The following is a 13,426-nucleotide window of genomic DNA, read 5'->3' as shown; positions in this document are numbered from 1 at the left end:
TTTTTTATTTTAAATAAAATAAAAAGGTATAAAAAATTTTTATTTTCTTTTAGACCTTTATTTTATTTAAAATAAATTACAATTTTATAGCTATTTATTTTATTTGATACCTATTTTACTTTATTTAAATTTTTATTATTATTTTATTTTCTACCTACGTGAACCAAAGAGTATGGATTCGTGCAGTAACGAAAGCTTCAAATCGAGGCTGTCTCTCTCTCTCCAAGAGCACTGAGGTTGAGGATTATTTAAGTGGTGGGGGGGGGGGGGTGCAGTGTTCATGCTGTGGGTTCGTGTGGAGGCTGTGGGTTTATTATGTAAGATATGGGTTGATGTTAATGCTCTTTAATAGTGATGAGGGTTGTTCTTCTTGGTTCTTTCGGTAAAGTCACGTAGAAGGGAAATAATAAAGTAAAAAAAATAAAACATAATTTTTTATAATTTTTATAATTTTACTAGCTGTACTACCCGGCTTCGCCCGGGACTTGGATCCACCATGGCCGGCCGCCTTTGTCTCCCCAGTGGCGATGTTCATACGCCACACCAGTTGTTTTGAGGCTGAGTCCACGTCGGGGAGGCCCACGACCGGTTCAAATAATCGTCACCGGTGGTGGCCGTGAGCGGGAATGGAACTCGGGTCGCCGGGTTCGTAGCGCGGCGCGCTAACCACGACACTCCAATGCGTTACGCTTACACATGCGCGGGTGACATGAGAGATTTGACGTCACAGCTCAATTGTTGTGCAAAAATATATGCATTATTGAGCTCACCCCCTCCCCTAAAAAAAAGTGTATTTTGAGAATGTTTGCATGGTGTACAGTCTGCAAAGTACCCCCATGAGAAATTAGCTGTTTGTTGCATGTCGGGAAATACGGTTAACATGTTGAACAGACACACATATTGACAACTTTGGCAATTAGCAGTAAAACCCGGCGTTGCACGGGTCCTCACGTGTTGTCTGAGTTGGAGGCTTTGTATTTTGTGGTTTGCATGTGGACGCGTTCCGCTTGTGGCGGGTACATAAGTGGGGACAGAGAAAGATGTAAAAGTGTATAGAATAATTTATTAAGGAGTGTTAGAAATAGGTAAGTAAAGAGTGTGTTTAAGTGAAGTGTTTAAAGATAATTTATTAGGGAAGTTTAAAAACGAATCAATGAGAACTTGTGGGTACACAATGTTTTTTGTGACACCGCCAGGTGCGTAAACAAATAAGTTTTTGGCGGATCCGACGCGAGAGCAGGCCACGTATAGTTGGCCGTGGGCAAAGCAAGCCGTTTGTAGATTGATCCCAGCAATTAGCAATGTTTGACCTTGAGATTTGTTAATGGTCATTGCATAAGCCAAACGAATGGGGAATTGCGTTCGCTTGAAGGGAAATGGGACATCTTCGGCAATAATGGGGATCCGTGGCAATAGCACTTCAACCCCTTTGTGACTGCCAGTCAACACAACTGCTTCAATTAAGTTAGGAAACAAAGACTTGACACAAAGTCTTGTACCATTGCAGAGTTTTGGAGCATTGAGGTTTCGCAACAAAAGTATAGGTGCGCCAACTTTCAGCTCCAGTTTATGTTGAGGCATGCCTGGAAATTCTTGAGAGTCAAGAAATTCAGTGGGAAAGTGTACTGCATCGTCATTTTCAAGTGTCTTGTTGAACGACTTGTACGTCACAGCAGGCTGTGGCAGCAACCCCAAAATATGAGCATTGATTGCATTGACATCATCGTTCCGGGGTGCCAGTATAGCTCGTGCACATAGCCAAGTGCACAATTCATCTCCCATAGGTTTGGTGGCGATATCAGGATAGACTTTGTCTTTTAAGTCCCTAGGAGACGACAACATATGACAAAAGTAGATAGGGAGTGCAACGTCATCGTTATGGATTGGCTGCATAGTCCCATTCCCAATGTGGAGTAATGTGTCGGCAAAACGTTGAGCCGACACATCGCCACTGGTCAATAGGCGCATGTTAGTAGTCAACTTTAGCTTATCGACCTGGGGCCAAAGCCGGCTTTTCTTCAAGCACGCATGGACCTCATCCGCCATGGTTCCCCGGGTAATGATAGGCTGGGTCTGACGAAAGTCCCCTGATAAAATGACACAGACTCCTCCCATGACTTGACCGTGTTCGCGGATATCGCGTAAAGTCTCATCGAGGAGTTCTACAGCTCTTTTGTGTGCCATGGTACATTCATCCCAAACAATGACTTTGCAAGCACGTAACAATTTGGCAGTACCACTTTGGTTGGAGATATTGCAAGTGGCATCTTCACGTGTCAAATTCAGAGGTAGCTTGAATGTGGAATGAGCTGTGCGTCCCCCATCCATAAGAGTAGCAGCAATGCCAGAAGAAGCTGTTGCTAACGCAATATCTCCTTTGCACCGGACAGAGGCTAATATGGTGTTGATGAGGAACGTCTTCCCAGTGCCAGCAGGTGCGTCGAGGAAGGTGACGGAACCTTGTCCGGAGTAGATCTTCTCTATCAATGATACATATGCCTTATGTTGCGCAGGCACATTCTGCAATAGAGGCAGATTGTGGTCCACTAAACGTGAGAGAGCAATAGTATCGTAGTTCTGCTCCCGAACAATTTCAGCACAAAGGGGCACTCCAAGGTCTCGTCGAGGTGGATCCAGACAAAAGTGGTCCAACGGCCGGCCCGCCATAGACAAAGTGATGTTCTCAATCAAGATCAAAGCCTCATTAGTCATAGCATCGGACAATTCAAGTCCTTGGTCGTTGGACTCATTTTGAAAGCGAAACAGAATGTCTTCAGCCATGTGATGTTTGTAAGCATCCCACAGGTCCCTCGCATTAGCTGGAGTATACGTAGTCAAAATAATAGCGAATAGATCGCGTATTTTTGACGGTCCTCGACAGTCTACTGCTTCTCGCATGGCCTGGTGCAAATGATGTTCGCTTTCCAGAAGGTCCAAACCTTGGCACGCTTGTTTAAACGTATCACAAAGTTGTCCATCGACCGTTTTAATGGAGTAAAAGGATGTTGGGCCTCTGACGTTAATCAAAAGCAAACGGAGATAATAGCATTCCGTTTGGGACATATGAACGGTATACAGGCGACCCAATGCGTGGTCCTTGCAAACGCCAGGCCAGCCTTCCACTGGTAGCCCCTTGAGACGACGGTTCCAAGTGTAGTTCTTCCAAGTGTAATACGACGGAATGTCAGAGTACAGTAGCGTACGCGCAAACTCATCGCTTTCGCATAGTTTGAAGAATGCAGTCAACGTAGTATTGCGACGCACTTGAAGGACTCTGTCGACGTTGCCGGCTGTAAAATACACGCGTTCACCGTTTTCGAGATGCACATCAAGATGGACAACGGCAGGAAACCGATCATGGATAGAAAAGCTGAAGATTCTCCATGCATATAGCCTCGTTGCTGCTTATGTAGCGGCCCTGTTGAAACTGTCGAACCTCGTCCAAATTTTCAGTGCCTCCGGTGAGCTCAAACACAGCTTGGTCGCTGCCTTTGTAGACATACTTGCAAATGTATTTGATAGCCTTCACAGACTGACAATATTCGACATTGATGTGCGCATGGAACATTTTGCACAAAATCGGCGAGTATGGCACAACATATCGGTTGTCGTACGTAAATTCTTTCCCACGGATAGTTTTTTTGAATGTATGACCACCATGGTTGGAATCTCGTCTTCTGTACAAAGGATACCCTTCTTTGTCAGTTTGTGTTTCCACAATGAATTGCCTCGGGTAGCGCTTGGAACAAACGCCATTTAGCATGCACGGTGAGGAAGGATTGTCCCTTCCGCATGGACCATGAAGCAAGTTTGTAGTGACAGTTGTGTAAAAAGCAGGATCGATGTTGGAATCTGGGATCTCAGCAGTGATAATGAGATCCACTTGATTCGGGCGTATTTTTTTAGCCAACCAAACCAAGATGTGCGCATGGGGCAACCCACGCTTTTGCCATTCCACTGAATACATGTGGCAAATGGTGTCACCAAATATCTTGCCCTTCGAGATGACTTCCATCATTTTTTTAAGCTTGAGACGAAAGACCCGAGCGATGACATCGTGACGATGTGTAGGTTTTTGGTTTTGGAATAGATGACGTTGTATTTCCTCCCACTTGGGGTTGCATGTGAACGTAACAAAAGGATCAGGTCGCCCGTACTTGCGCACATACGCCATGGCATCTTGAGCGTATTTGTGCATGTGTCTGGGGCTACCAGTGAACGTAGCAGGCAAGACGACACGTCTCCCAATTTGAGTAGGATCCGCGTCTGCCTGATTCATCGCGTCACACAAATGGAAGTAAGATTCACTGCGCAATTTTGTTTGGTTGTAACGGATAAAGTCCAATCGTTCAGATTCAATTTTGGCGTACATGTCGACTACGAACTGATGGAACAATTCACGATAGTACAGCAATATGTTCTTAGTACCGTCGCGAATCATGAGCATGTAGCAGTAGAATTGCATACATGACACTTTTTTTAGCACTTTGCCCTCCGTTTTGATAGATATCAAAGTGATAACCATCATGGTCGTTCCAAAAAATCAAGGGGTACTGCAGTGGATCATACGTTGGATTAAATTCGGAAATCCGCACCAGAACACCGCTTGATTTCTCAAGCACAATGTCCCTTTTCTTTCCGTTTTCTCCACAGATGATGACTGCGACGTCGGGTGCCGTTGGTGCGTTGTAGCGCCCACGATGTTCATCCCCAGGTGTTTTGTCCCCACGAATGATCAAGCGCTGGCCTGGTGTAGTCAAATTCCCAAGATGGTTTTTGAACTGCCGCACCAACTCGTTGTGGTCATTAAGCATGTCTTGAAGCATCACAACCACCTCACGGTCCTTGGACCGATCTCGTTCGTTCTGAACTGTGAAGCTCAATCGAGCATTGGTGGCGGTGTCGATACCATCGCAGAAATAAATCTGCAAGAACTGAGGATTATTATCACCGAAAGGCAACAATGACCCTATTCTATGGTACACTTGACCCTTGACGCGAAACGTTGGCATAAAGCCCCCCTGATCCTTAACGTCTGCACCAAAGCTGGTCATATGAAATGCAGAGTTAAAGCGCCGGATATTGTTTTGGAAATGCCGATCCAAGTCTGCATTCCCGTACAACAGTTGAATCAACGGCGAAGGGGATTGTGGCAAAGCAGGCAATACGACCTTGCCACTTGCACAACATAGACCCTTGGGTTCTCCTGCAAACGTTAAAGCAGTGCATTGGACACACCGCTTGTCCATGAGACCAAGTTGGAGAACGCGCATATCGGCATATGGGTCGTGGGGTGAATAGACGAATGCCGCGCCAATTAGGTCTCGATAGTTTGTCGAGACCCGGACAGCTCTGCGCTGCGCATCGTCAGCGCGTCGTGCTGAGAGTTGGCGTTCATCTTCATTTTGCCGTGCCACGGCAGTTGCCTCGCGATCCACTTGGCGTCGCGCTTCACGCTCTTGGGTGCTTTCGTTGGCACGTGCGTCTGACGTAAGTTCGCGGTCGCGGAGGCGTCGCGCCTCGCGTTCTTCGTCGGTTTCGTTAGAACGTGCGGCCGACGTAACTTCCCGGTCGCTGTGGCGTCGTGCGTCGCGTTATTGAGCGGTTTCGTTAGCACGTGCGGCCGACGTAACTTCACGGTCGCTCTGGCGTCGCGCGTCGCGTTCTTCAGCGGTTTCGTTAGCACGTGCGTCCGACGTCACCTCGCGGTCGCGGTGGCGTCGCGCCTCGCGTTTTTCGGGGGTTTCGTTGCCACGTGCGTAAGACATGAGCTCTCGGTTGCGTTGGCGTCGCGCATCGCGTTCATGGTCGGTTTCCTCGGCACGTGCGTCCGACATGAGCTCTCGGTTGCGTTGGCGTCGCGCATCGCGTTCTTCCTCGGTTTCCGCGGCACGTGCGTCCGACGTAACCTCACGGTTGCGTAGGTGTCGCGCCTCGCGTTCTTCGGGGGTTTCGTTGGCACGTGCGTAAGACATGAGCTCTCGGTTGCGTTGGCGTCTGGCTTCAAGTTCTTTTGCAGTAGCTTGGGTGCGCAAGCGCGCCTTGCCAATTGCTTTATTCTGGCGGCTTTGTTGCAACGCTTCTGCCGTTTGCGTCGCATGTATAAACGCCGCCCGTTCACGTTTTAGCTTTTTTTGGTGTTCGGTCATAACGCGCTTTGGTGCAGGTATGGAGGCTGCTTCGTCGGTCGTTGTACGGGCTTTCTTGTTGGCTTGTTGAGTTGTCGTGGTTTGCGCTTTACGCTTTCCCTTGCTTGATGTAGACATGGATACTTGGTTTCTATGGAATAGAAAGGAACTTAGAATTAACTCCAGCAAGTTGACACGTGCGTGGGAAAACACCACCAATAGCGCTGAACGCAAAAGCGTCAACACTAATTGTCGGTTGACAGTCGGGTTGTAATTCCGTACGAATGGGGAAACCCAACTGTAGTTTAGAGTCGTGTTGTAGTTCCCTACCAATGAGGCAACACGACTGTGGCGCTCTCAAGTCGTGTTGGAGATCCCTTCCAATGGGGCCCTTCTGATGGGGCAACACGACTATGGCGCTGTGAAAATAGTGTTGCGTGCCCCCCATTCATGGGGTTCCGAACGAAACGTTGACCTGACGCCTTTCGGTATGACCAGTCTGTTTCCAGCTTGCGGTGTTAACACGTCTCTGCCATTGGCCATACAACTCAAGGTGTAGACGGTTGGCTCGGATCATTAGCTTTAGGTGAAGTCCGGTTCGCTACAGGAAACTATAGAGCGACGCAACACAAAAATCGCGGACACATGGAAAATGAGTGTGTACCGGCTTCGGGATCCTTGAGATATCCGTACGTCCGGAAGGTAAATGTGGGCAAAGCCATGGTACAGAAAACGCACGGTTGGCCGCACCCCCCTCCGGAGAAGTTGATGTGGCAGGACATGAGGCAGTGAAGTATTTAGGTGAGCGTTTAGTGTATTTGTAAAGCATTTTTAAGGGGAAAAAAATGTTTGCCCTCACTACCAGCGTGCCACTTGGCATGAGCCGTCTCCCCCACGAAAGGCGCGTGAGTTGGGATGGTGATGCACATGAATAAATAATAAGTATAATGCGTAAAAGTGAAGTTTTTGACTCAAAATTATTAATATGCGTGGCAGCGAACTTAATAGAAAAGTTTTTTAAATATATTCGGCTGTGAAGGACGCGGGGATCGATCCCGCAATTTTTGGCATGGGAAGCGCGGAGCGGCGCGGTGAAATGTAGAAAGAAAGTAGAATATCACAAAATCCGAAATTAAAGCACTTTAAAGGTGACGGATAAAAAAACTGACATGCCTATTCCCATCGCGGGGCATGGGACGTGCCTCCCGGCAAATCCCTAGCAAGCGAGCGTACACAGACGGACAGACAATTGTAGAGTAGGACGTTTGGCTGCTAATTGCATCCAGCATAAGCGAAACGTCCTACTCTGAAATGGTAATTTTTGGTGGTTTGACGCTTGAACACACCGGTGGGCTAAAGCAGTGAACTATTAGTCATTTATGAACGGGACACTTTTTTACTGATTGGCCGTGTGGGGTGGTGGAGGGTTACAACACATTAATAAAGAAGGCGATGTAAAGCCAATAAGGTTGTTTTTGAATAATGGTTGCGAAAGCGTACGTGTTACAAAATGAGTGACTTAACTTATTAACCAGGCTACAGTCTACATTATAGACTGGCAGTACAAGCACCGAGCTTAATAAGCAGGCTACAGTGTACATTATAGACTGGCAGTACGCTCACCCAGCTGAATGACAATTTGTGCAGTGAACATTTAAAGAATGGCTTATTGGCGCGTGGGGTTTAAACATAATGATACAGTTGTTTTTTAATCATCAATGGTAATTGTTGTGTTTTAACGCTTGAACACACCGGTGGGCTAAAGCAGTGAACTATGATTGTTTTATCAAGGGGACACTTTTTTACTGATTGGCCGTGTGGGGTGGTGGAGTGTTACAACACATTAAGAAATAAGGCGATCTAAACCCAATAACGGTGTTTATGAATAATGTTTGCGAAAGGCTACGTGTTACAAATAGACTAACTTTACTTAAGAACCAGGCTACAGTCAACATTATAGACTGGCAGTAGACGCACTCAGCTTCATAAGCAGGCAACAGTGTACATTATAGACTGTCAGTACACTCAGGCAGCTTAATAAGCAGGCTACAGTCTACATAATAGACTGGCAGTGCACTCACCCAATTGAATGAGCAGGCTACAGTGTACATTATATACTGGCAGTCCGCTCACCCAGCTTAATGACTATTTGTACAGTCAACATTTAAGGAATATATTCTTGGCGCGTGGGGTTTAAAAGTAATTACACAGTTGTTTTGTCATTGCTATGTAATGTTGTAAAGTTTTCATAAGATTTTAAATGTATTTTCCCCCCGGGCAAGGCTGGGTATATCGAGTTTATACGACAAAGTCGTCGCTTGACACGGGTGGGGTGTGGAGGCGTAGTACCGCGCAGAGCCTCCGGCGTCGCCTAAATTGCCTAGCAGGCATGACGCTGGGTACGGGTGGCGTTCCCTACCCCCCCCCCCCCCCCCCCGGGCTACAATAATACAGTGTAATCGCAATAATGTTATAATGTACCGATCGTATAATATAAATTTCACACATTGTGTTGTGGGGGGAGTGAAGAGGACGTGAAAGTTGGATGCATTTACCTGTGTGGTGCCACAGCGACGGGGCCGCTCTGCCGAGCCAGGGAGCCGCCCGGCTTCCACCGCCGCACTGCCCCCCATCACCCCCCCCACATAAACACGCACCCGCACCCACGTAGGGCCTCGTGGTCGGGTCACCTACCCTGAGTTTTCACCCGAGGGCCCCCTAGTGGGGTTACCCCACGGTTTCTCAGGGCCAGGGAATTGGACAGGACCCTTCCCAGGCCAAGTAACACTGCGGCGCCGTGGGCGGATTTGAGATCGCACGACCACGGCGAGCTCAGAGAGCCCCGCAGTTAGAAACGCATACAAACACAAACACGGGTCAGCAGGGCAGATAGCTGGGATCAGGACCCGGGACGACTGATTGGTCGAAAGGTCAAAGGCCGGCGGGATCGCAAAAGAGCGGGAAATCCTAGGCTCAGGATTGGTCGAGAGACCAAGGCGGTCGGGACGGGGGCGCCTAGCCTTTGATGTGGATAGCTTAAAAGAAAACGCAGGGGCAGTAGGGAACTCTCTTCTTCTGGAGTTTGGACACGGAGTCGGCGACGAAGGAGTCATCGGGCGAGCCGCTAGATTGTCTGCAGGACGATCTGAGCGCCGCAAGGTCACCAGGGACTACAGACGGTATCGTGTTGCGCGCCTTACAACACCTCAGAGCGGAGAGTAGGATCCGTGGGAGAGGGTTAGTTCGGGGTAAGGACGAGTAGGAAAGCGGTTTAGCAGAGAGCGCGGCATAGAGTAGGGCTGCACGCCACCAAAGAGTGGGTTAGGAGCGCCTTGCTGGCCCGCACACACACACGGGTGGCTCGGTGGGTTAACAAGGGCTAATAAAATCTCGAGCGTAGTAACGGAACCGTGTTGTTGGGTGTTTTTGAACGTGGGATTAGCGGGCACTGCATTCGTGGGTGTGTGGTCGTTGTATGCGTAAAGGCCGTGGTCTCTGTACGATTGTGCGGGTACGGAGGTGTGTGGGTTAACGCCCGGGGAGAGCACTTTTGTGTGTTGGCGTGACCACGCAGCCGTGTGAGAGGAGAATCGTCCTTGTACGATACTTGTGTTGACGTGCACGCGCGAGTGGGGGAGGGGACGAGTCGTCGTGTCGGCGTGTGCCCCGCTTGCGTGTGCTCGTTACTTGCGTAAAGTGCGGCGCGGTGGTGGACCCCTGACCCCCGACCCCGCGGCTCGAGCGCGTAATCGGCTGCGCATTGTTGTACGGTTTGTCTCGCGCGCACGGCGGCGGCTTGAGTCGTTGTGTCGGCGTGTGCCCCGCTTGCGTGTGCTCGTTACTTGCGTAAGCTCTCGGCGTGCGTAATCGGCGTACCCCAGGTGCGCGATCGTAACGTGAGCGGCCAGAGCGGCGCAAGCGTGGGTATCGCGTGTGGAGCTGTATGTGTGTGCGCGCACGTTCACGACGTGTGCGATACAGGTGCGCGATCATAACGCGAGTAGTCAGGGGTGAGTGAGTGCCGCCCAGGGCTGTAGACGGGCGCACGCTCGCAGCGTGCGAGAGCTGTATGTAGCGGCGTAAAGAGGGGGAGTATGGCGTCTGATTGATGATGCCGTGCGCACGTATGCTTGCAGCGTGGGAGCGCTGCGTGAAGCCGTATGGTAAGGGCGTCACGTTCGAAGGCCGGCGAAACCCTAGCGGGTATTAGGGAGGTGGGGTAACAAACGGAATAGGGGATGATGGAGGGAGGGATCTCGGGGGCCAGCGACCCCCACAAATTGGTGTCAGAAGTGGGGTACGGACCCCCGCGTTACCTCACGCTAAAATAAGACTAATATTTACCGGCCGGGGGGCCCCTTCGTGGAAGGCATTCGCCCGCAATCTCTTAGGGGCCAAGGAAATTAATGGATGGACGGACGCGCAGGCAGTACGTCAACTTAATATGAATCTTGATGGGCGGGCAGCCGATTTTGTAGAAACGTTACCCGCGAGCGCACAGACACAGCTAGAGGAGCTGATGCGCCGACTCGATCAGCGTTTTGGCACGCGTGACGAGGAGGAAGCAAAATCGGCCTTAGAGGCGCGCCGTCGCCAACCTGGCGAAGATCTACGTGATTACGCCGAGGATGTGCGCGAGTTAACAAAGATCGCACGCCCGGGGTACGCAACTGATGTTATTGAGGAACTGGCCGCCGAGAAAATCCAGCGGTACCTGTCTCGCACGGCGTGGTGGCAGCCAGACATGAGCTGCCCACGTCTTCCCTTTAACGCCCTTGTCGAGCGCGCACGTAAGTGTGAAAGAATTCACAGCGAACGCGCGCAGCTCCGGGGGCTGGGACGAGAGCGCGCCATTGCGAGCCTGCTCTCGGAAGACGAGGAGGAGGAACAGGAGCTCGCGAGGACGGTAAGGGGCCGGGAAAGAGAGCCTCCAGTGTCCTGCGAGACAACCCCGGGATGGGTAGCCGGGTTACAGGCTGGCATGGGAGATATGATAACCCACGTAGGTGAGAGGGTAACCCAGGTACGCGAGGAAGCGAATAAAAATGTGAAGACCATCCAGTCTGAGATGGGTGGACTACACTCCACAGTAGGGGGGCTGGCCGGGAAGGTATCTCAATTAGAGTCCGAGTTGGAACAACTGCATACAGGGAGAGGGAGCGGGCAGGGGGCCCACTACGGAGCCACCACCCCTCCCAGGACGTGTTATGTGTGCGACCGTCGAGGGCATCTCATGAGGGACTGCCCTCAGCTCGCCCGTGCGAGGCCGATGCATAGGTCAAACACTAAGGGCCCCCTAGAGAGGGGACCACCGGGGGGTGAAATCGACGTAGCCCCGACACAAACAAGCTGTAGTGATAATGGCGAGCGAGTGATCTCCACACAGGTTCCAGCAACAACGCCCACGGAAACGGTGACTCCTGGCGACTGGCTGCGGGAGCTGGTGGCGGGGATCACGGGGGCCACGTCGCTGGTGGAAGGGGAGGTAAACGGAGTACGTACCCGAATCCTGCTGGACACGGGGGCGGTGGCCTCGCTCGTGAGCGCAGCGCACTGCAGCGCGATCGGGGTCGACGTGCGTCACCTGCAGGCCCCGGACCGCGCGCTGCACACGGCGAGCGGAGCCGGAATGGGGTTGCTAGGGAGAGCCACCCTAGAGGTCCGCATAGGCAGCCAGGTGTGCACCCAGGAGTTCTACATTTCGAGTGTGTTGTGCCACGAGTGCATTGCAGGAACGGACCTCCTAGAAAAGTTGGGACTTAACGTACAGCCCCGGCAACGATGCGCTACGGTGGAGGGCAGCGGGGAGCGGATTCCGTTCCTAGGACAGGAGCCGAATCGCCCACGCTTCACACCCGTGGCCGCTACGCTGGTGTCGGCCGTCACCATCGGGCCTCTCGCCGAGATGCTGGTGCCAGTGGCAACCCTCTCCACCGACCCAACCCACCGACCATCGGGCGAGGTAATGCTGACTCCTCACCCGGAGTTGGCATCGCGATACGGGGTGGTAGGGTCAGCCACACTGGTAAACGCAGATGGGGGCCGGCTGTTTATACGTGTGTTTAACCCACACAGTACCCCGGCAATGATACGACGACGCACCCCGGTAGCCACCGTACACCCCCTGCATGCTCGCCACTCGAACGACTCGGTGTTCGCACTCTGGGCGGAGGACCCTGGCCGCCCCGAGGACAGCCAGGATCTGGCCTGGCGGGTCGGCCCGACCCCCCGAGCCGAGATTGTTCCCCTGCAGGATGCGTTACATGTGCCTTGGGCAGCCTTACCTAAGGGGGAGGCCGATCAGCTGCGCGGGTTATTGCGGGAGTACGCCGACGTGTTCAGTGAGCACGATTCGGACGTGGGCCGGACCGACCTGGTCAAGCACCAAATTGACACAGGTGCAGCCCGACCCATCAAACTCCCCGCATACCGAGTGGGCGCGCCTGAACGGACCCAGATCAAAGAGGCAGTCACGGATATGCTACGCGATAACATAATCCAGCCCTCCGCGAGCCCTTGGTCTGCCCCGGTGGTACTGGTAACGAAAAAGGATGGGTCAACCCGGTTCTGCGTCGATTACCGTAAACTAAATGCAGTCACGCTCGGCGATGCCTTCCCCATACCCCGCATCGACGACACCTTCGACAGTCTCGCAGGAGCGCGGTATTTTTCCACCCTCGATCTGGCGTCCGGTTACTGGCAGGTGGAGATGACGGAGGTGGATCGGCCAAAAACAGCATTCACCACCCCGATGGGCCTGTTTGAGTTTCGAGTGTTACCGTTCGGACTCACTAACGCGCCCGCGACGTTCCAGCGGTTGATGGAGTTGGTGATGCGGGGCTTGCAGTGGGAACAGTGCCTGATTTACCTGGACGACGTAATAGTGTTCAGTAGGTCGCTGTCCGAACACTGGTCCAGGCTGCGGGAAGTATTCCAGCGACTGCGAGCAGCTCATCTCAAGCTCAAGCCACGTAAGTGTTACATCGCACAACGCGAGGTGGGGTACCTTGGGCATCGCGTCAGCGAGGCAGGCGTGCGCACCGATCCGGAGAAGGTGCGCGCCGTAGTGGAGTGGCCACGGCCAAGGAATCTGACGGAGATCAGATCATTTTTGGGGCTCGCCACCTATTATCGTCGATTTGTGAAGGGATTCAGCGAGATTGCACGCCCTCTCACCCAACTCACCTCCCCTAAGCACCCCTACCAGTGGACGGGGGCCTGCCAGACGGCCTTCACCACTCTCAAAGATCACCTCACCCACGCCCCCACCCTCGCTTTCCCCGATTTTACCACTGATT

The 13,426-nt window shown here is 51.8% G+C and overlaps 3 protein-coding genes across 3 annotated transcripts in view; 1 reads left to right on the top strand and 2 right to left on the bottom strand.

Annotated features, from left to right (window-relative positions):
- Positions 1–13,426, bottom strand: part of LOC144953332 (uncharacterized) — a 446,639-nt gene that overhangs the window by 362,688 nt on the left and 70,525 nt on the right.
- Positions 1–13,426, top strand: part of LOC144953325 (uncharacterized) — a 378,709-nt gene that overhangs the window by 317,902 nt on the left and 47,381 nt on the right. The window lies entirely within an intron of this gene.
- LOC144953327 (uncharacterized) lies at positions 3,356–4,279 on the bottom strand. Its single transcript, XM_078883891.1, has one exon. It carries the CDS (start codon positions 4,277–4,279, stop codon positions 3,356–3,358), a length of 924 nt encoding a protein of 307 aa, XP_078740017.1.

Source organism: Lampetra fluviatilis, chromosome 74, assembly GCF_964198595.1.
Source record: "Lampetra fluviatilis chromosome 74, kcLamFluv1.1, whole genome shotgun sequence".
Taxonomy (NCBI): domain Eukaryota; kingdom Metazoa; phylum Chordata; class Hyperoartia; order Petromyzontiformes; family Petromyzontidae; genus Lampetra; species Lampetra fluviatilis.
This window is presented reverse-complemented; position numbering and strand designations above follow the sequence as displayed.